The 23,182-nt window shown below is 39.4% G+C and overlaps 1 protein-coding gene across 3 annotated transcripts in view; it reads right to left on the bottom strand.

Annotated features, from left to right (window-relative positions):
• Positions 1 to 18,182, bottom strand: part of dnm1b (dynamin 1b) — a 35,109-nt gene extending 16,927 nt beyond the window's left edge. For all 3 annotated transcript variants that reach the window (XM_017691173.2, XM_017691174.2, XM_017691172.2), the window contains exons 1-15: positions 17,804 to 18,182; positions 10,920 to 10,993; positions 10,530 to 10,679; positions 8,718 to 8,921; positions 7,362 to 7,460; positions 6,576 to 6,736; positions 5,927 to 6,069; positions 5,465 to 5,600; positions 5,154 to 5,221; positions 4,797 to 4,935; positions 4,588 to 4,674; positions 4,357 to 4,427; positions 3,980 to 4,031; positions 3,501 to 3,512; positions 1,689 to 1,802 (exon numbers count right to left, since the gene is read on the bottom strand). In XM_017691173.2, coding sequence (XP_017546662.1) covers positions 1,689 to 1,802; positions 3,501 to 3,512; positions 3,980 to 4,031; positions 4,357 to 4,427; positions 4,588 to 4,674; positions 4,797 to 4,935; positions 5,154 to 5,221; positions 5,465 to 5,600; positions 5,927 to 6,069; positions 6,576 to 6,736; positions 7,362 to 7,460; positions 8,718 to 8,921; positions 10,530 to 10,679; positions 10,920 to 10,993; positions 17,804 to 17,964 — 1,671 coding nt within the window. In that variant the 5' untranslated portion in view covers positions 17,965 to 18,182. The remainder of the gene's footprint in view (positions 1 to 1,688; positions 1,803 to 3,500; positions 3,513 to 3,979; positions 4,032 to 4,356; positions 4,428 to 4,587; positions 4,675 to 4,796; positions 4,936 to 5,153; positions 5,222 to 5,464; positions 5,601 to 5,926; positions 6,070 to 6,575; positions 6,737 to 7,361; positions 7,461 to 8,717; positions 8,922 to 10,529; positions 10,680 to 10,919; positions 10,994 to 17,803) is intronic.
• Positions 18,183 to 23,182: the final 5,000 nt, after the last annotated feature.

The following is a 23,182-nucleotide window of genomic DNA, read 5'->3' as shown; positions in this document are numbered from 1 at the left end:
CAATGTGGTACAAACTCCAAAGCATGTGTAATTATATTGGGTAAGATAATGAAAAGTGCAGTGATTTAAAGTGGAATGACTAACATGTTCCAGCTAATAATATAGTAACAAAACGGTAAGTACAAACATATACACAATAAACTTTAATAGTAATGTGGAAACTCCAAGTACCAGTTGTATGGCATAAAATGGGGGCACAATGCACAAAAATAGTTTTTGGAAATAAGTGGTAAGGACCCAGTAAAACCACAGTAAGAATCACTGCTTCCTTTTACAGCCCAGATTCAATGTCACTTGCAGATAATAAACATGCACATACTATTGTATTACTGTACTTTTTACACTATTGGACTACTGGGTACTTTTTACTCATAATAATTACTCAGTATTGTGGATTTATATTACGCACTTACCCGATTAATGCCTAGAACCTTTTGGGCAATGCAGTGTGATTTAGATAGACTGTCTTGGAACTGTGTTGAAAAAAATAACGTAATACTGTGGAGTTTGTACCTCCTTACCTGGCTAATTCCAGTAACCAAGGGACTGTACAGGAAAGCCAAATTGTGTTGATGCAATATATAATATATAATACAAATGCTGCACACATTTGTATTAAGCTCATTCAATGCACTTTTTTCACAATATGTCCAAGATTATACCTGCAACAGTAGACCTGTCAAGTTGTTTTAATGGCCAAAATCATTTTTACACCCTTTACAAATCTTACATTTACAGTTACAGATATTTCCATCTAGAAAAATTTTGTATCTGAACAGACAAAAGGCCTTTTCCACTTGCCCCAACTTTTGGGGAGATTTAGGAAGTGTTAGGCTTTTCTTCAGAAAGACTTGAGGAAGTGTTGGGCTTGCAGACTCAGAGTCTGGTATGTATGGTAATGAAAACCATATGCCCCCCCCTTCTCCTAGGCCCAAACTAGCCTGGTCTACTACAGCTTCATGCCTGCCGTCTGGGCCACAGGGTGGGGGCTGGGCTGAGGGTCATGGAGGTACCGTAGCACACATGCACCTAATCAGAGCACTGCAGGGTTGCAATGTTGTGTTATAACCACAGCTAAGAATAGAGTTCCTGTGTTCGCTTAAATTAATGCACTGAAAATCTCTGCACTACAGTGACTGTCCTCACCTACCCAACGCCTTCAGACAAGCTGAACACTTTCCAGGGAAACAGCATAATCAAAACAATACATTAGAGCCAATGCATTAATCACAGGGAAAACGGGCTCCCAGACACATAGCCTAAATACACTGGGCTTGATGGTGTGAGGGCAACTAAAACCCCTCCCTAACCTTGAAGTATGAAAGAATCAGAGCATTTAAGTATACAAGAGATGATTTAGTGGATTTTAGAAGACTTCAGAGAACATCAAGAAAGCATGTACGCAGCAAAGAAAAATATGATACACTAGCAAGTAAAAGCATCCTAAATAGTAATTTAATTGTACAGCTGTTTAAACAAAGCAGTCAAATCAAGCAAAATTATCTGCCAGTGGAACATCATAAACTACATAAAATGACTTAAAACAGAAATGTCTACAAACAGTTTGAATCTTATTATGTTCTTATGACAATATTTATAATGATATTTTATTTCTATAGTAACTACATTTAAAATGCTTTCATATGCTTTGATATCATTTTTGCAATGAAGAGGGGAAAAAGACTCACCTCATCATCTTTGTACCACGACAGAGTCTCAGCAGTCAGCACAAACCAGTACTCTTTCGCTCCTCCCTTCATGATACCAATGTTATTGATGGTTAGCCAGCCCTTCCTGATCACCTACACACACACATACCTCACAAAGTTAGTGCTGTGCAAATTCTTTGAAAAAGTAGTGATGTTTGAATACTGAATACACTGTCCAAAATATATTCAGCAAAAAAGTAATGTATTCAAAATAAATTTACAACACATTTGCAATACATCTCAGTAAGGCAGAGGGGGATTTTTTTGTTTGTTTACTTCATTCACACTGTTCCTCATTGTTAGAGGTTGGCAGTTTTCTTTGTGTTGTTAATTATTCTGTAAGTAAGATTCATGAAAAAAATCTTTTAAATGAATGTTCAATTTTTTTCCTCTCTCCCTGCCTGCTTCAGTCCACTGCTGCTCCCACAGTAGCACAGTACAACACTGAGGCAACACTTGCCAACATGTCACTGATAGATTATTGGTTTGATCATCCCTCAAAAGAGCTCAGTAACAGTGAGATTACTTACTGCCTCCTCACTTTGATTTATCAGTCTACTCAGGCTTTAGTCGAAACTTAAGTGTTTATAAAGAAGCCATCAAATGAGGTCCTCTTTAGAATTCATCTAATGAAGATGTTTACTACATGCCATAGCTAATAAACACTGATGGTGTTTATTTGAAGATTTAATTTTTTCCAGTGAGCATTCTAAAAGTATTCTCCAAAAATGTAATTTGTACTGAATTAAGATGCCTAATTTCTGCTTTCTGAATATGTGTTGTTAATACCTGTATTCCATTACATCCCAACCCTGAGAATAGTTCTGTATTGTTTCCATGTATGTGTTTTCCAACAAAATTGCCTTGATTTTGTTTTTTTCTACAAAAGCTCCATGTTTCATTTTTTAAAACTGAAAGGGCACAATTATTTCTTTTGGTTACTAAGGTTAAGCTTAGGGTTAGGTTCAGGGTTAGGGTCATCCAAAATTACTTAATAGAAATCTGTTTTTACCATTTTGGAGATAAAATGTTTGATACATATGGGACATTTTGTTATTACATATACCTCATTGAAACACGTTATTACACATGGTTACTTTCATATAGTCACTGTCTGAACAAAACCTTGTACATCCATTTTGATTGTTTTTTTTTATTCCTTTTTGATATATATTTGATATTTCCTATTTGATATAAATTTGAATACACAGTGTCAAAATTTCAAGACAAACAGAACAATAGAAATGGTTCAAAATGACACAGAATAAAATCTTGTAACATGAACATATAGTTAAGGTTAGGAAAGTTGTCTCCTTCTCTTGTTAAGGAGATACAAGGTTTTTGTTTTGGCAGCAATAATATGTATAATACCTAAAGGACATAGTGTTATTACATATAGAGAGTTACATACATATATGTCTTGACATTGTATAAAAACAAATGTGTGTATTGTTGGTGGTGGGTTATTGCAGGAGCATGCAGGGCCACTGTTCTGAACCTTATATTATTTCTTCAAGGCCTCCACCATTATGTACATTATAAGAAGCCTCTTTCAATGTACTACAAAAACCAAAGGCCAGAGGCATGGCTGGAGGAAAATTACCCTGATTTGTTTTGTATAAGACAGGTGCAATTAAAGCATGGAAATAGTGTTTGGTATAATTTTGATTTGGCAGTTTATTGGCTTCATTCACAAACCCTCGCAAAAACCCCAGTCCATTACCACATACACACACACACACACACACACACAAACATGCACCATACAGACAACACTCTGTGCATACTTACCATTATCTCATCCTGTAGCGCCATTGCCATAGCAACAGTGGCAAAGCAAAGGAGAGGGTTTAAGAGAGGTAATTAGATAAGCTGAAAAAGACAGAGCAGAGAGCAGAGCGAGAGACGCAGAGAGGAAAAAAGAGCGGCAAATGGAAACAAACAAAACCAGAGGACAAATTTATTGGTACTGTCCATTCAATCAGATATTACTATTCATCAAGTTTAAGAGTTGAATGCTGCACTCTTAATGGTATAGTTTAAAAGCTCTCGAATAGTAAACTGTCATTATCATAATTGTGTCAAATAGCTATGACATTTGAATTTTCTTTATCATGCCCCATGAGTCAGTGTACAATGGCAGGTGATGTAGGGTAATTGTACAAGTAGCTACATTTTGATTATTATCATAGGCATCACATAGTACTATGCCAACTGCTTTACCAAAGGCGCAAGTATCTGCAGTTTGTTTTGTGTAGGCGTGTCACTACCTGATTTCCTGCAGCTTTCTTCTTACTCATCTGACTGCTTCTCTGCTGGGCGCTGAAGAGCAAACACCAAGATCAGAAAAACCTAAGCAAACCATGTGTTACACAAACAAAGATTACTTTTCTGTTAACCTTAGTGTATAATGGCACTGCTGTAACAAAACCTTGTATCACTGAAAGGCAAAAAAGGCTAAAACATTCTTAACTTTTATATTAAACAATTCTACACCATTTCTGGAAAAGATCTTTATGTCTTGAAATCTCTATCAGTGTCAAGAGTTGCTGGAATTTTCAAGGGGTGTAAAAAATAGAGTTTCAAGGTTTTTGATATCACAGCAAAGATATAATCTGTATGCAAACCATAAGATGTATGGTCTTACTTAGCAAATCCAATGAAATCCTCATGGTTGGTGTTCATATAGGCCAGCTCAATGTCAATGAGAAGCATCACCTAGCCCACAAATTACAAAAATATGTCACATTCAATCTCATTTACTATTTCTTATCAAATAAGCAACTATTTTTTAATCCCATCTCTAAATAAACTGTTGTAATTATAATAAATACTGTAATTCTGTCACAGTGCTACAGCAGAATAAGTACAGACATACCTGAGTCTTGGTACGACTCTCTCTATCACGGATGTGCTGTGTGACAATCCTCTCCATCTCCTCTCTTAGCATTGGGTACTGGGCCAGCTATGGAGCACGATACAAAACTCACACTGTAAAAACTAAAAATTTTGCTTTACTTTTGAGCATTTCTGTCTGTACTGTAAAACAAACATCTCAATATGAACGGAAAGGATATCCAGCTTTACCTTCTTAGTGCACTGCCTGACTGTATTGACCAGCTCAGAAATGACCAAATCCACACACTTCTGACATGGCTCTTTAATCTTAGCGATCTGCCTCTTCACAATTGTCTCAAAGGCCATGTCTGGGGTGAAGAGACCAGTCCTGAGTGATGAGAGAGAAAGAGTGAGCAAAAGAGAAAGAGATAATAAGTTAAAATCCTGTGCTTTAATGGTATCATGAAGAACTTCATGGAAATTCTATATATTATATATAATAGTATATATTTTATTATATTTTGTTAAAATACTTTTTGTGTCAGACTTTCTTTATGATGCAGGTTCCAAAACTGTCAAGTGTATGGATACACGCACACTACTCACCTGATACCATGGATGTTCTTAATAGCATAGCTGATCTCCTTACGCAGTTCTTTTTCATCGAACTCCATCTACACAATGAAAAAAGAGTGAAAGGCAGGAGCCTTTAAAACCTTTGTTTAGATGTATTACTAACAACTTCTGTAATACACCAATTACCAGAAAATACCAAATCCATTCATGTACAGTACTGTGTAAAAATCAAAGACCAGCATGGATCGTGAGAAGCTGAAAATACAGCTCACTTCTAAGACTCAACTTGCAGACACAGACGTCCCCTCAGAAAGAATGGTTTATATTATAGTAATAGTCACCTTGACCAGTTCAAATGGGAAGCGCTCATGGAAGATACGGTTGATTCTGGCTCCCCCCGACAGCTCATAGGTGTCAATCTGATCCCCAGAGCCTTCGATACGCTTTTCAAAGTCCACAGCGAATTGCTGAACCATCCTGCAAGCAGAAAAAGCAGCAGCTGGCTCACATGAATGAGTACATATGTGCGCTGAACTTCACCATGTTTCTCTGTCCTTGTAATTGAACTTTAAAAAAGAAAAATGAGAACAGGATGGTTGAGATGTGAATAAGGGTTAACACTCATCTATCTAAACCCATCTAAATAATGGTGCTAAAAAAGGATCTTTGGAGCGATGCAATGGCACTGATCCAAATAATTCTTTTGACACCTGTACTATTAAATACAAACACACACTTACGACTTACTGTACTTTCAAGTGCTGCTGGAAATGGTGATGCAGAAGTACAGAGATTTGACTCACTGCAGCAGAGCTTTAGTCTTGCGAGACGGATCATCTGGACGGAAGTTCTTGTACTCCTCCACCTCCTTCTCGATGGACAGCAGCTGGCTCTGCAGTTTGTTCCTCAACCCTGGCAGCGTGTCTCGAATGTGGTTGGTCAGTTGCTATAAGTAGAGGATATCAATTGGTCAGATTAAGACAAAACTAATGGTATAGATTTTAATATAATACTTATGGTTATTAACAAAATATATTTTTCCAACAGAAAATTAATTTTAAAAATTCCCAAGACTTCTTCTGTATAAATCAAATGGTTCTCTATTTAAGCTCAGGCAACGTGTCTAGAATGTGGTTAGCCAGTTACTATAAGCAAGTCAAGTCAATTTAGTCAGACAAAGAGAAGCTAATTGCATATGAATAGTTATATATATATATATTTTATATTTTTTTTTTAATTCATTAAATGAACAGTAATCATGCATTACAATGTCCAGAGGCATATACATAAGGCATACTGCAACTGCAAGGTGTAGTAAAATAATGACAATATTGTATGTTATCCATATTATCAAGCCTCCACTGAGTCTTAAACAGTGATCAGAAAGAGTTCTAAACAAACAACCTTAGCAGAAATCCAGTGCTGAGCATTTATGTGTGGAGGTAGTTCTACCTGATTGAGGGCTTTCTGCAGGTAAGGTGTGCCCATGCGTTCAGCCAGGTGGCGATAGGATGGGTGGGTGAGGAAGAACTTCCTCTCAGCTGCAATGGCAGCAGTGATGTCCTTTTTGCCATCGATATCCTTCTGACTGCGGTTCACTACCCCAATGTAGCCTACAGGGGGCATCAGAGAGTGAGTTAGAATAGGACTACATGACTGAAGTACAAAGTGTGCAAGACCCTGTGAGAACTAAAGAATATATTCTATAGTGGTGGGCCTAAAATCTTACCTCTGACAACCAAGTACTTAAATATTCTCCAGCTACTCGAAAGTATTATTTTTAACATCAAATCAAATGAAATTGAATCAAAAGTGTGTTGCTGTAGAGTTACATTACTCCCACACCAAAAACCAACCACAATCCCTGTTTCTTGCCTGATCAACCTGTACCATTAAAATGCCCATTGCAGCATATAATAATGTGATAATGTGAATGGAGATAAATGAATAAGTACTATCTTGGCTGAACTCAGTGAATTCAGAAATACAAGATGAGAGTAATTCAGTAATACAGTGATGAGCAATCAGGATGGAGCTAGAAAATCACAGAAAGGTCAGCTTATCACCTGGGAAACCATTTACAGTGAAGAGTGGGCTTTTTCCTTTTAGAGCAACAAGTGAACAAAGTGCACCTAAATTGGTTATCTAAAATAACTTGCTGACTCGAACATGACGCACAGACTTCCTATGTATAGGTGGACAGAGTGAATAGAACGTCTTCTTGTGAGTGAAGTTCACCTCTGCGCAAAGGAAGAAGCTTATTCTCCAAGATTTCACGAGCATCCGTGCCCTCATCCATCAGGTCAAGTTTGGTAATAACACCAATCGTTCTCAGTCCTGCTCAGAAGCAAATACACATATAAGCATGCATATGAGGAAATATATTCACACTTGAAAATAAACACATAAGCAAAACAGTGCATAAGGCTGCATTCACATTACCAGTTTGAAGTGGCACAAATGCAATTTTTTTGCCCTAATGTGACTCAGATCTGATGTTTTCAGGCCTGCATGGAAACGCAAGTTGGATCTTTTCAAATCCGACCTGAGCCACTTTCATATGTAGTATTAGATTAGATACATATCTGATTAGTGGACATATGGCCTTAATGTGATGCTCAGATTGAAATTCATGTGCCATTGTCTCACTCTAATAATAAACAGATTAGAGCTGTTCAGAGTTAATTATCTTCGCAGCCAAGGCTTGTTAGTTTATTTGCTGATTTTACATGTGACACACGTGTGTAACGGGGAGCGTGGAAGCGGACGCATATGCGGTGATAAGCGAGATGTATTAAGGGCAAATCCAGGGTCATAGAGCCAACACGGATTGATCAGGGGGCAGACATGACATAAACCAGAATCAAACATACAAACAAAGACCAATACAAACACCACCAGAACAACCAACAAAGACCAGCAAATACAAGGGGCAAACACAGAGCTTAAATACACCAGGGCTGATGAGGGACAGGTGGAAACAATCAGGGGTGGAGTCATGAAACGAGGGGGCTGGACCAAAACACAAACACATGGACAGGACTGGGAGGGGCCAATCGTGACAACGTGATTCCTTCATGTGAAGCTACTGCATAGGATGCACATGCGGGTCATTTTGGGACACCATTTTCATTCACATTAATGACAGATTTGAATCAATTACCTAAATGTTTCAGAGAGATCAGATTTGAGTAATGTGGCTTGGAATGTGAACGTAGCCTAAATGAGAATCCTATTTAAGTATATCTAACTTTTAAATTTTTTTCCATTATTCCAGTTTTTACTACCCCCTGTTACATAAATATGTTCTATTTCACAGCAACAGACCCTAGAAAGCCAGAGAACTCAGGCTATCTGAGTTTCGGTCTATTTCTGACTTAAGGAAGAAAGTTTCATTTTCATGCTGCATCATTCATGAAGGCTGTAAATAACAGCCCTTGAACTCACTCGGCTCTGACCTACTAAAAACCAGAGCGTCTACAAGTCAGTAAGTCTGGCCGTTTTCATGGCAAGTGGCCACTTAAGGCTGGACGTCTCAAATGATTTGCATCAAAACACACCGATGGACATGAACTGTGTGAGTTTAGCTCATACCTTGAGGATCCACTTCCTTGGCGATCTTGAGGGCATCTGAGTTGGCGAGGTCAGAGTTGGCTGGCGAGACAGCCAGCAGCAGGCAGTTCTCCTTGGTAACGAACTGCATGATCATGTCCCTGATCTGGGACTCAATATCGGCCGGCTGGTCTCCTACCGGCACTTTGGTCATCCCAGGCAAGTCCACCAGAGTGAGATTTAGGACTGGATGGGAAATAATCACAAGTTTCTAAGCAGACATAATTGCATATAAAATGTATGTCCACATTAGTGAAACCAAAAGACATAAAAGGTAGTAGAAATGGCTCTGATCTGATATCAGCAGAAAATTATGGATCAGATATAGGATGGAAAAACAGAATTAATCCAATTCCTTTAACAAATCTATCCTGAACAATCACACACTTACACTGTGTGATGTGAGGTTAGCTATGTACTCCTTCCTATACAGCCTATTTTTTTCCAGTAATAGTGGCTTTGTTTAAGCTTTTATTAGCATTAAACTCTGGTTCCTATCACTACCACTGTGAACAATCCTGACTTGGCACGGTTCTCTTATGTGTACATTTTTTAAATTAATGGAATCCCTTTTATGTGATGCTTCAATTAAAAATAGCTCATTTTAAAGCTTAAAATATCAGATTGGTATCAGATGACACTCAACATTTCAACATCAGTATCTCTATCAGAAAATAAAAAGTGATGCCATCTCTAAAAGATAGTTGTTCTGTCTTTGCAACAAAACAGTGGAAAATCCATGGAGCTGTGTTGATATGTGTGTGGGTGTGATCACTGCTTGGGAGATTAATACTGAATTTGCAAAGCTGCGCCTAATATGCTGCAGAGAGGTCCATTTTAGCGTGCAGTGTTGCAGGATGTTTATGCCCAAAAAATGGGACCCAGATATCGAAATTACCTTCATTGACTTAAATATGATGTAATTTGCTTTTTACTTGCCATTTTTATGTATGTAATGAAGGCTAAAGGTATATATCTATGCTACTTTGACATATTATTAAAGGCTTCCTAAATATCTATGTCTTCCTTCTAAATAGGTGAATCTTGCTCTTGTGGGCACACAGTATATATGTATTTTACTTAAATTCTTCCCTTTTAATATAAACCGGGCAGTCCTAATCTTTGGCAGCACTTGCACAAGCAGTCCACCAATCACAGGACTAATATGACCATCCAGCTTTGACAAAACTATGCATTACCCCATGGTCTAGATTTCCAATATTTGGGATATCCTCTTAAACCCTTAAACCCCAGACTCAGGCATCTGCAAATTTCTTTCTGAAGGCCTCAGAGAGCTCTTGATCTAGACATGATGATACCACACACTCTAATAACAATAAGCAAACCAGACCAGATATCTGAGGTTTAAATAAGTTCCTTCAAGATATCCTTCAAGCAACTAATCGGGAGCACCTAATTTCAATTCGACACATTTGAAGAAGTGAGATACGTAGGGATGTTGTTACTTTTTCCATATAAGAAAACTGCATTACTGTTTATTTCAGTTATATAAGTTATATAAGTGTCAGAATTACATCACCTTTATCTATCAACATTGCTTAAACCAAGACTGGATATCTATATATGCGAATATGCTGAAAAAGTAAATCTTTTCAGGGGGTGTGCTGACTTCTTCACATAACTGTAGGTCTCATCAGCAGTTTTTAAGCAGCATTTTAACCTCTTTCTGCAGGCCCCACAGTGGCTGAATGTAAATTGACTATAATACTTTAATATGACCAAATACATTTTTTCTAATAACTAAAATATTGTGTCTCTTTTATGAAGTCTTACCATTAGGGGAATAAACTCTCAGGTTGATGGGAACTGGTGAGATCCCTTTGTTTTGGCCAGTGATGCGGTCAGTCTCTGCCTCGATCTCCTGACGCACCTCATCGAAATCAGTGAACTTTTTCCCTTTGCAGTGAAGAAACTCTGCATACTCTACAAATAAATACATATTTTATGCATTAAAATGAGTGGACCAATGGCTAAAGCTCAAGACTTTTAATGTGATTTAAAGCAGACAGGAAAACAAAACTGTGCTATACTCAGGCTGACTATTTACGGCTTCTTTGTACATATTGTACATTAACTGCCTCTTTGTGCATGCTTAACTGCATGTATTATGCAGCAATGGTCCCAGCTCTCAGCAGGTAGTGCTGAGGGTTCTGTGTGGATTACCTGTAGGGCAGTTGATGAGCTGCAACACCAGGGGCCGACGAGTGACAATGCCAGAGCCTCGGGGTAGGAAATCCCTTTAAGGGAACAGAACAGGGGTCACTCATTCTAATAGCAGCAATCACTGTAGCAGTTGCTTCTATTTATGATGCACAGTAATTGTGTTGAATGGAAATCTAAAACAAACAAGAAACTGAACGTTTGAAAAATGACAAAGCTTGCTTCAGTTCCAGATGGTGCCCTTAGAAGACTGCACGTTAGGAAACAGAAAGGTCAAGTTTTGCACACCTTCAGCATATTAATGGATTACTATAGCACTTTTCCTTCTCTATATGCTTCATCTGCAGCATATGGCCAATTACCACAGACAATTTTCTCTGTACTTAGACAAGAACAACAAAAGTGTTTCAAAAAACACACTTTAAATAGAAGCCAACTCACAGCACCTGAAACACCTACCCATGTTGTAGGTATGTTTTGAGTCATTTTTTTCTGTTTTTCTGCAACCATTGGCTACTAATATACATGTATTGAGTGCTGAGTCAGTGACTGTGTGCTACGGACACAGCAGACAGAGATATGTCATATTAACCATAAGTCAAAATAAACACATGATTATGGGCTATGATGGCAGAACAGAACAAATTACTTTGGATGCATAGCACCAGAATAAAGTAGTTAGGAATGTTGTATTAAAAGCCCAACAAGTGTTTACCTCCCTGCACTGGGCTTGAACCCTGCTCTGCCACATGGAGAGCTTATAACTTCAGCCATTCAGCAAAACCCACCCACATACAGCTCATCCTGAATTACTAGCCTATAATAATGCTTCAAACTTGGTGATTATTCTCAGTCTCAGGCTTGTACATGAATTGTTCGAGGCAATAACGGCTACTGTTAGAACAAACGTGCATCACCATGAAGAACTGCACCTTGTACACTTCACAAATAATCATTCTGATATCCAACAGCTTTACTGAATATTGCATTTTATATCTGTATTGTGCACCCCTACATGCCTAAATATTGTTTGCAGTAAAATAACAATATGAATAATACAAAGTCTACTTATGATCCACATTTTTTATTAGGATGGATTATTTTCACCAGGAGTAGCTGGTCACCCACTGAAAGGAGAACCAGAAGGCCGTTGGTTCAAATCCCAGGGCTAACTGGATATTCCCTGCTGTGTCCTTGGGCAAGACATTTAACCCCTACTTCCCCAGGTGGCGCTGCTCTGGGGTGACACTGTGCTTCTCCTAGCCTGGGCCTAGTCAGACAGCAAAATGACAAATCTCCCTTGCAGAGTCAATAAAACATAATACCCAACCAAATACAGCTGTAAACCCTGAAATCAACAGGCAGCAGATGGTGCCAAGAAAGGACGCATATTGACTGCAATGCATTAAAAGAACAAGACTACATTTCATCTCCTTCTGGTCTGTTTTACAGTATCTGGATAGACGACTGGTTTTCACCAGTAATGTGTGAGTTTGTAACTGTTAATGAGCAACTAGATGGAAAAGATCTTCCAGACTATGGCCAACGAGTGTGTTTGTGTAGGTGGTGTGATACAGATAGCAAGCTAAGAAAGTATGTATGTGGTGATGTATGTGGTGTACTGTTGTCATACATCCTAGACATGGCATACGCATAGCTGCAGGCACACACTGCAGTGCGGTTCTGAAGTGTGAGCTCCACAGCAATGACAACTATCCCCAATTTTCACACACTCACTGACTCACTCACTCACTGTCACACACTCAAAATTTCACAGCCAAACCGTTCAGCACTTCTGACTGTAGCAGTGATTTGATGAGATTCATTCAAATTCTTCAATGTCTTCCAATGTGAATCCTATAATGCAATTCAGCATCATTAAAATCCATGATTATTATCAGCGTAATCAGCATTTTACATTCCAGTTGATTATTATCAACTAAATCAGCATTTTACATTCTCTTGTTAGATGTCATCACTGCTGAACTGAGTAAAAATGTAAATATTGCATTATTCTGGAATACTAGGAGTGTACTGCAATTGTTTAGTGATATGATGTGGAAAGCCTTCAAGCCAAATTGCACGGAGGGGGGGGGGCATGGCAGCCTTGTGTAATGATTCTCAACTATAAATCAAGACTTTATGGGGCAGATTTAACAAAGAGCACACAAACCTTGCAGAGCAAGCACAAATTTAGCTAACGCAGCTGGTTCTAGTTTACACATGACTTACTATGACCAACAGTTTAGATGACATCAGGCACAAAGAGGCTAACTTTGAATTGCAGTGCCAGTAAAACACTGATCCACTCAGAGAGCATCAGAAGATAGATATAAAACATCAGACCTAAGGTTTATCTCAGTTTTTTCATTTCTGTACAAACATTTTTTGCCAATTTTCAAACTTTTTCAAATATATCAGATCCACTTTGAGCCAATGTTCAGTTAAAGGTAAAAGAAATGAAAAACAACTGACAAAAATGAAGGAACTCTTAAGAAATCTGCAGCATTATATAATTTTTTTAGGGAAAGAGACAAGAAGAGAAGCTTTCCTTTAATAACAGTATCGGTCTTCTCCACAATTTTAAAGTATTGCACCCCTTTTTCCTGTTTTTTTCTTGTCAGTTTAAGCTTCAGGTAATCTTCACCACAACTTTTACACCGTAACAGTGCTATGCCCTAAAATGCACATTTATAAAGTACACTAAAAAATGCAGGTCAATAAAACCCTCATGTGCAACTGCAATGAAAGCTTCTGCACATACATTGATAAATCAGTTGTGAGTGTGTTGTCATGTGCAAAAAGCATAACCACACCATACACACCATAACACTTAGTAAATCTCACCATTTGTCTCAAAAGCAAAAAAGTATTCTAGAGATTTCTTTTAGCTTTTTTGGCCAAAAGGTGAGATCAACCAAAAAAAAATTTAATTAAACTCTTATCCATACAATCACCAGCTACCTTATTATAAACATGATTCTAATAATGAGCAGGACCCCCTTTGCTCTCAAAACAGCCTCAGTTCTATGTGATGAGGTTCTAGACACATTCCTTACAGAATCTGGTCAAGTTGACCTTTATTGATTTACCTAATGTCTGCAGAGTTGTCAGCTGCACATTTATGCATTCATTCTGTTTTATCAGATCTCAAAGATGCTCTATTGGATTTACTGGAAACAGTTTAAGATAACGTTTGCCATGTCACACGGTGTATTAAGAGTAAAACAACCAGACTGAGAAAAGGCTTCTTTCCTGAAGCCGTAAGACTCTTGAATTCCAATTAGACATCACTGCAATGGTACTTCATGTCCACTTATTTATCTCTGCTGCTGTACTGAATCAGTACCTCCACTATATCACCCCTACAAATGTCACTTTATACATGTCACTTTATACATTACCAGAATTAAGATGTACACCTTCTACCACATTCTCATGCTGCTGTGTTTCATGCTGCTGTTATATGCACCTTACTATTTATTATTTATTGTTACTTTTGGGAGTTAAATGGGACCTTGAGTATCTTATCTTATCTTATCTTATCTTATCTTATCTTATCTTATCTTATCTTATCTTATCATGCTGGTAGCCATTACAAGTTTGATCAGTTGTGGCCATAAAGGGAAAACATATGGTCAGCAACAATATTAAGACAGGCTGTAGCATTGCAATGATGCACAGTTGATAGTAGGGGAGCTAATGTGTGCCAAGAAACACCATTGCATCACCACAACTTGAACTGTTAACACAAAGCAGCATACACCAGATTCTGATTCTACCATCTGCATGTCACAGAAGACACTGAGATTTATCAGACCAGGTGACGTTTTCATTTTCAACTCTCCAGTTTTGATGGGCCTGTGCCCCCTGCAGTGTAGATTCATGTTTTTGGCTAAAGGGAGTGGATGTGGTCTTGTTCTGCTGTAACCCATCTCCCTCAGGATTTGATGTATTTTGCATTTAAAAATGCTCTTCTGATCATCGCTGTTGTAAACAGTTGTTATTTACATTTACATTTACAGCATTTAGCTGTACAAGAAATGCTTTTCTGATCATTACTGTTGTAAAGAGTTACAGTAGCCTTCCTGTCAGCTCAAATAACTCTGGCCAATCTCCTCTGATTCATCATTTAACAAGTTGTTTCTGCCCACAGAACTGCAGCTCACTGGGTGCTTTTTTTCACACCATTCTGTAGATACTAGAGACTACTGAAACTCCTAGTCGATCAGCGATTTCTAAATCACTCACAACTATGTTTCCTCATTCTGATGTCTGAAAGCTCTTGACCCATGTTTGCATGACTTTATAGAGTGCAGAAGTACAGGTGTAAAGTGGGCAGTGAAGTATATGTTATAATTGATTATAATTGATATAATTTATAATTGTTATAAATGATTTTGAGAAGTCAAATTCTCTGTTTTCACTCACTTCACACGGCATACTCTCCAGTTGAAATCACTCATGTCTAGCTACTGTAGATGTTTGCTATTGTATTATACATACATTAAAACATTTCCTCACAGTTAACAATAACTGCCTGCTCAAAACACGTGTAACACATAATTAGACTGACCAGCCATTTTTCATTACAAGAAACTACCATAAACTTAGTCTATAGCTAACAGAAATGATAGCTGACCTCCCTGATTATATTCTTGTGATAAAAGGCTGTTATTGCTCAGTTTTCTGTTAAAAATTAATTATATATCTAGATTGGCTGCAAGCCCACTTAAAACAAACAAAACAATCCTTTCGCCTCCTTGAAAATGAACAACAGCATCCATTTTGCTGCCAATCAAAGGGCCTGATTGTGGCAGAACAGCATGACAGACTCCTCAGTTTACACAACGTCCACAGTGTGAACAGCATGGAGCATTGGTCACTCTGAACCTGAGAGTGCACAATGGAGAGCCAGAGAAAAGACAGGAGAGAGCATTGAACATCGCAACGTAACAGCAGAGACTCTGGTGTCTCGATTTGGGCTTACAGCTTGTACCGCTCCTGCAGGAGTGCACAAAGCTCTCTGTGTTGGGTGCAGAGTGGGGCGGGAGAGACTAGAAGCTGGTAGCCCGTAAGAACCATATGTTTCTTGGGAGGGGGTGAAGGGGGCTGTCTTTGCCTTATAATGACCACTCTGTGAGGAGAAATGCAAATGTTCTTGCAATCCTGAGAGAAACCAGAAACATACTGGCAATTAGTGACTAAGCCACATCTGATCAGTTGAAATCTGGAGCCAAAGCAGATGACAGCAATGTGTCTACCAGATCTCACCATATCACAGAACCCCTTGAGAGAACTGTCCTTGGTCCTGAAACCACCATAAACTACCTTGCTGTGGTCTTGTTTAAGTCTGATTTAACCCAATCATGTTCAACAACATTTAGTGAGGGAAAATGCCACAGAACTGATTGGCCTAAAACAGAGGTCTTCAGATCCAGACCTTTGATCCAGTGTCAGGATGTGGATGTTGTAATCAGTGGTAGTTAACAGGAGGGTAGATGTAATTGATTGGCCATCTGGTGTCATACCTACCAGTGATTACTAAATCTAGGACTGGTTAACCAGATTCAAGGTCTGCATTTGAAGACCTCTAATCTGATAGTGATAAAAGAACATCAAACAGAATCCTTTCGAATGGAACAGTAATTGAATTTGTGAGTAAATCATTGTTATACATTTATTCAGAGTTGCCTTACGATTTTTTACTGTTTTGTTAAAAGAAGTCTCATGTGACCAAAAACTCACCTTGGAGAACATACAGACCCAGGATTTTTTAAAATTTTAGATACAGGCATTTATGGTTGAGAAACATAAGATATATATATATATATATATATATATATATATATATATATATATATATATATATATATATATATATATATATATATAATACAGAAAAGGGGATGGCTTTGATAGGCAGCCCACTACAAGCCCCCCCCCCCCCCCCCTCCCCCCACCCGTACCTCTCTCTCACTCACGTTCTCATCCCTCACCAGCAGCTCCCCCCTCCCCACTGACTCTCTCTCTCTCCCTCTCTTTCTCTCTCTCTCTCTCATTTGCGCAAGCATCGTGCTGCACTAACGGGTCCAGCAGAATGACAATCATGGTGGCATCAAACCACATCCTCATACAATCGGATGCTGAAAGGTCAAACCACAAAGTAACAACGAGATTGGTCAAAACGGTGGAGCCATGGTCTAGAGACCCAATGATGCCGAGTTACGCCCAGTGAGGGCTTACAACCACCGACCAGGCAATAAATCCTACTGGCTCTTCTCCATCTCGAAATTAGGCGATTGTATCGAATTAATTCATAACGAACCCGCCTGCAGAAGATCTCAACAGGCCGGTCACGGTGTTCACGACGAGGGCTGCTGTTCCTGATGTTACACAAGCATTAAGCTAATCAGGCAGTAGCCAACAGCCTATAGGTCAGACCTGCATTAAATTCACAACTGTGTAGTAAATCATCACAGAGGATTCACTGAAACCCTCCCTGGAATCCCCCTTTTCAGGCATTTCTTCCTGCCCTTAGTACCGACCTGATTTAGATGGTAATAAGCAGTGCCGTGTACATGGTCGAGGTTTGGTGAGGAAATCCCTGTTTTTATTACCTATAGGGAGCTTTAGGGGGCCGCACTGGCTGTCAGTGATTTACAAGTCTCTGCATTTCTCAACATGAAAATGAACTGAAAGAACGACTAGTCGAACAATGATCGAACAACTATACATTGCAAAGCCTAATTTTAAGCAATTATACGTCCGTTTCAGCAAATCTGTGAGTTCGCTTCTTCTCTTAGAGGTGTAATGTGAATTAGCCTACCACGGTTATTTATCATTCAGCTAAGGAGCATCATCAATGAAGCTCCTGTATCACTTACTTTCCAACGAAGTTCTCCAAAACCGAGCTTTTCCCAGCACTCTGACCTCCGACCACGGCGATTTGGGGCAGGTCCAGATTGGCATTTTGTCCGATTGCAGAAAAGGCGTCCTGCAGCTTGTTCACCAGAGGAATCAACTCCTCCATTCCCCGATTGCCCATCTTCACTGGAGAATAAGCTTCGGTTTCACAAAGAACAGGGGGAATATGAGCCTTTGCAGAGCTCCTCCTTACTGGCCCCTGTCAGTGCTGACCACAGCAGAGTCTGCTTCACCTTTGCGGATGAGCATATGTCCTAGCGGAGCTCTCTCGCTGTCTCTACTCACCACAGATCTGTGGTCTGAGCACCGCAGCCTTCTCTAGCTGTGAGGCCGATTGCGTGCACGATCATTTTTACCACTAGGGGCGCAGGGCCTAAAAATTACACGGCTTTGTGGAATTCTGGGTAATGTAGTTTAACGCAGTTGCTTTTTTTTCGCAAATGAAAACCCATGCAGGCACAAGTCTCAAAGGGTTTTCTCTGCCTAAGCTAGCATTTAAAGGGGAACGTTTGCATAAATGAAATTGTTAAGATGCAAAATCATTCAAATACAGTTAGTGTGAAATGCTCAATTCTACTGAAACTCACCCAAATAGCAGACAGTTCTGGACCAATTTTGCCTTATGTATGTGACTGTTGGTTGATGCCTGGGCAGATATTAGGCAGGTGGGCCCAGAAAGGGGCCAGATGCTGGACAGGTGTATATGGTTTTTACTCATATCTGCTTTTAAGAGCCAATTCCGATGTGAAAGTTGTTGTCCAACAATGTGGATGAAGGAATTGTGCCACAGCACAGCAAAATTGTGGCAGATCTGTGTTTGGTTGACTTATGCTTCAGTACTTTTGGCCCAAGTCTGGCATGTCCTAAGTGGCCCAGCCAGATAGCAGATAGTTCTGGGCCAATTTTGGCTTACATACACACATGTTGGTTGGCTTCTGGGCAGATATTAGGTATGTGAGCCAAAATTGGGCTAGATGCTAGACAGGTGTGCAAGGTTTTGAGTCATATCTGCTTTTAAGGGCCAATTCTGGCATGAATATTGAGGCCCAGCAATGCAGATGAAGGAAGAGGAAAAAATGGAATGGAAAAAAAATGGCATACTTCTAATTAAAAAATAAAACTTCACCTAATTTTAAACAGAAAATAGTTAAACACAAAGAATGGCACAGAATGGCACAATCTTTTATTACAGATTAAGACTGAAAATCAAATGACAAATGAAAGCATTAACCTGAGTTCCTTGGGGCTGCAACTGAAAAAAACAGGAAAATCAAACCTTTTTATACTGGTCAATTTTGTACCTTTTACGTATGCTTTGTTTCTTCAGTTAGCCTCGGCCTTCTGTGTCAAACACCCTTGTTTTTCTCCTAAAAGTGCCATGTCATCTTTCATCAGCCATTTTAGTTCTATTCATTAATTTACCATCACATAATATTATAATCACCATAATCACCATTATCTATAAGTTAAAGCATACTTTAAGTGGGCTATGTTCTTGATTACCTCATATAACAACAATTAACATATCACATTTTTACACTTTGTCATTGATCAGGAAAGTACAAGTTAGAATCTATTGATTATCCCTTAATGGTGACTAAACAGGTTCTTCCTAATTGCGTCTAATCAAGGAAGTGTTAAAATATATGCTTTGTGATGAAATATGTGTGTGTGTGTGTGTGTGTGTGTGTGTGTGTGTGTGTATGCAGGCTAAGGCTCCTAAACAATAAGCCTTTTTCACAAGAAACAGAAGTGCATAAAACAAGTTCCGCTATTGCCTTATAGACAGTTTTTAACCTCAGAAACACTGGTGTTTGTATCACTTCAGCTGAAGTGTCTCACTTTATCTTTGTCATAGATGCCAAGATTGGAGCTCAAGGATGTGTTCAGAATGGCTGGGGAACACCAAACACACAACATGTCCAAACTAACTAAATGATCTAAATGCTTCATGGAAAAATTCCTTCACATCAAGTACATCAACTACATCTACAGAGTGATAAATTGATGGATATGTGAAAATTATAACCAAAATACTAGATAAGCCGTATTAGCTGGAGATGTTGAAAGAGTTCACTAACTAACTAGTTGGTAAAAAGACACACACAAGCCGGGTTGTCGTGGTCTTTAGCGCCACTGTAGATGTTTTACACAAACACCAGCTCAGGGAATGAACATCTACCCGCTGAGCACTCGCTTTCTCAGATGCTAACTGCTTTTGAGGGAGAAAATGAAAACTGTTTCTCTGAAAGTGGATGTAGGAACAACTTCAAAGCATGCACTGCACGTTAAAGTTAGTCAGTAGCAGTAAAGTGCTTACACAGAGGTTCTTTTTCTCCATATGACAAAGTTTATTCCTTTGTTATTGCACAAACTAATTTCTTATCTGTGCATCATCAGCTGACAAACCACTGAAACTGGGAGATCAGGTTGTTTTTGCTTCAAAAGTGAACGTTTGAGTGAGCTGTACCTTCTCTACTCATTGTTTTAGCAGAAGTCGCAGTGCCCTGCAATGACTACTTCCAGCAGAAAAAAATGTGGATATGTCAAAAGGGCCTATGGCCAAGTGTCCCTATCACAGTTACAATCCCAAGCGAGTACAGAGAGGCCTTGCATGTACACACAGAAGCCTGCACACACAGAGAGGGGGAACACAGCATAGTGTGATTACCTGTGGAAACAAATCAACCATTCATATAGTTACAACTAAGTCTCTCTACATCAAAAACATTCTTAATGCTACATATTACAAACAGGATCTACAAACAGGATCGCATTTTACAACAGGCTTTGTCACAAAGCAGCTTCACAGAAAATATCATGGTCTGAGCCCCCATAAGCAAGCCAATAGCAACAATGGCAAGAAAAAAAGTGAGAGGAACCAAGATTCAAAAGGGGAACCCATCCTACTTTGGTTGACACCAGATAGCAAACGATGTTAGTATAAAATACTGAAATACAGTATGGGGGGAAGGCAATAGTTCTAATTAAATAGTTTGAGTCTATGTCCTGACCACAAGCAAACTCACTGGACGTTACAGTACATGGTGTGACTGTTCCACTGAAGGTGCATTCCAATTCTGCTTGAAATTAAAATCTTCTGTCAGCTGTCCAACTAATCCTACCAAGTTAGATATTATGAGCAAGTTCTTAGAGGATACTTTTTGATCTACTCTAGATAGTGTGGCTCCATTAAAAAGTAAAATAGTACGGCAGAAAAAACCCACCCCTTGGTATAATGATCACACTCGAGCTTCAAAACAGACAACTAGAGTGAAAATGGCGCCTGACTAAACTAGAAATGTTCCAGTCTGCCTAGAAGGAGAACCTTATAGACTATAGAAGAGCACTTGCTACAGCACCCTCAGCCTATCTCTCCTCTCTCATAGAAAACAATAAAAATAATCCTAGACTAATATTTAGCACAATTTCTAAAATTACAGAAAACTAATAGTTACTGAACCCCAGATGCCATTAGCTTATAGCATAGCAATGCTTTTATGAATTTCTTTAGTGATTAAAAAAAATAGGCAGAGAATTCAGAACACACAGTTAAACTCTACAGACCTGCTGCCTTACAATGCCAGTCCAAATCTTAAGTATATTATAATCACTGCAGAGAGTCTAGAACCATTTACCTTACTGTCCCTGTCCAAATCCATCATCCCACTTTGTCTGAAGTCTGCCACCATCATTCCACTGCCAAAAAAGACTACCATCAGCGACCTCAATGACTACCGTCCGGTCGCACTCACACCAGTCATAATGAAGTGTTTTGAGAGACTGGTTCTGCATCACATCAGAGCCATCTTCCCACCCACCTTTCATCCACACCAGTTTGCCTACAAAGCAAACAGGTCCACAGAAGACACCATCACCACTGCTCTCCACACAGCACTCACACACCTATAGCACCAGGGGAGCTATGTGAGGAGACTTCGTAGACTTCAGCTCAGCTTTCAGCACAGTCATCCCCCCGCATACTGGTGACCAAACTCATAGATTTGGAACTTTCACAACCTACCTGCCTCTGGATCAAAGACTTTCTGACTGACTGCACCCAGTCTGTGAGATTGGGTCTCCATCATTCCTGCACCCTCAAACTCAGCACTGGAGCACCACAGAGGTGCATGCTTAGCCCGCTTCTCTATGCTGTGTACTCCTATGACTGTGTCCCCACCCACTCCTCCAACACAATAATAAGGTTTGTGGATGACATGACAGTGGTTGTACTTATCTCCGGTAAGGAGATGAGACTGCCTACAGGGATGAAGTCCAGGGACTGGCTGAATGGTGTTCAGGAAATAACCTCACCCTGAACTCCTCAAAAACAAAAGAACTCATTATAGACTTCCAGCGGAAAGGAGCAGTCCCCACTCCACTGTACATCAATGGGGACTGTGTTGAAAGAGTCCTTTCCTTCAGATTCCTGGGCACACACATTTCTGAAGATCTCTCCTGGACCACCAACACCATGGCAGTGGTCAAGAAGGTGCAGCTGAGACTCTACTTCCAGAGAATTCTCAGGAAAAACAACCTTCAGCAGAAGTTGCTGGTGTCCTACTACCGCTCCACAAATTGAGAGTGTGCTGACATACTGTATCTCAATGTGGTACAGCAGCTGCTCAGTGGCAGAGAGGAGAGCACTTCAGGGGGTCATAAACACGGCCCAGAAGATCATCGGCTGCCCACTGCCTTGCCTGGACAACCTGTTCAGCTCCCACTGCCTCAGCAGGGCAGCCAACATCCTGAAGGACACATTCCACCCGGGACATCATCTGTTCGACCTGCTGCCCTCTGGTAAACGTTTTAGGTCTATCCCATCCCGGACAAACAGACTTAAAAGCAGTTTTTACCCCTGCGTACGGGAACTGAACATTTCCAAACACACACACTGAGAAGGACTTTTTATAAAACACTGTGTTCAGTAGAAGTGACTGAACAACACTACAACTCTTTACTGGCACTGACTGCATAGGACACTGTACACTGTTCCAGTGTTCCACTCCACCTCTGTTCTATTTATTATTCATTTGTTCTCGAGTGTGCAATCTGTAATCTATATTCTTAAGATGTGCAATATCATATGACTCTATAAGCGATCCAAGGAATAACTAACTGCTACTTCACTTGTCTATTGTCTATTGTCTGTTTAGAATATATAGTTTTATAGACCTTTTTCTTTATGTTTAAGATTTTTTATGCTTTTTTTTCCTTAAATCTGCACTTTATATATTTTAGCCTTATGTTTAATTGTTTTGCATGTAGAAAGTGCCGTTGGACTGCTGCTCAATTTCATTGTACACTGTGCAATGACAAGAAAGGCATCTTATCTTATC

The sequence above is a fragment of the Pygocentrus nattereri genome, chromosome 20 (assembly GCF_015220715.1).
Source record: "Pygocentrus nattereri isolate fPygNat1 chromosome 20, fPygNat1.pri, whole genome shotgun sequence".
Lineage (NCBI taxonomy): Eukaryota > Metazoa > Chordata > Actinopteri > Characiformes > Serrasalmidae > Pygocentrus > Pygocentrus nattereri.
This window is presented reverse-complemented; position numbering and strand designations above follow the sequence as displayed.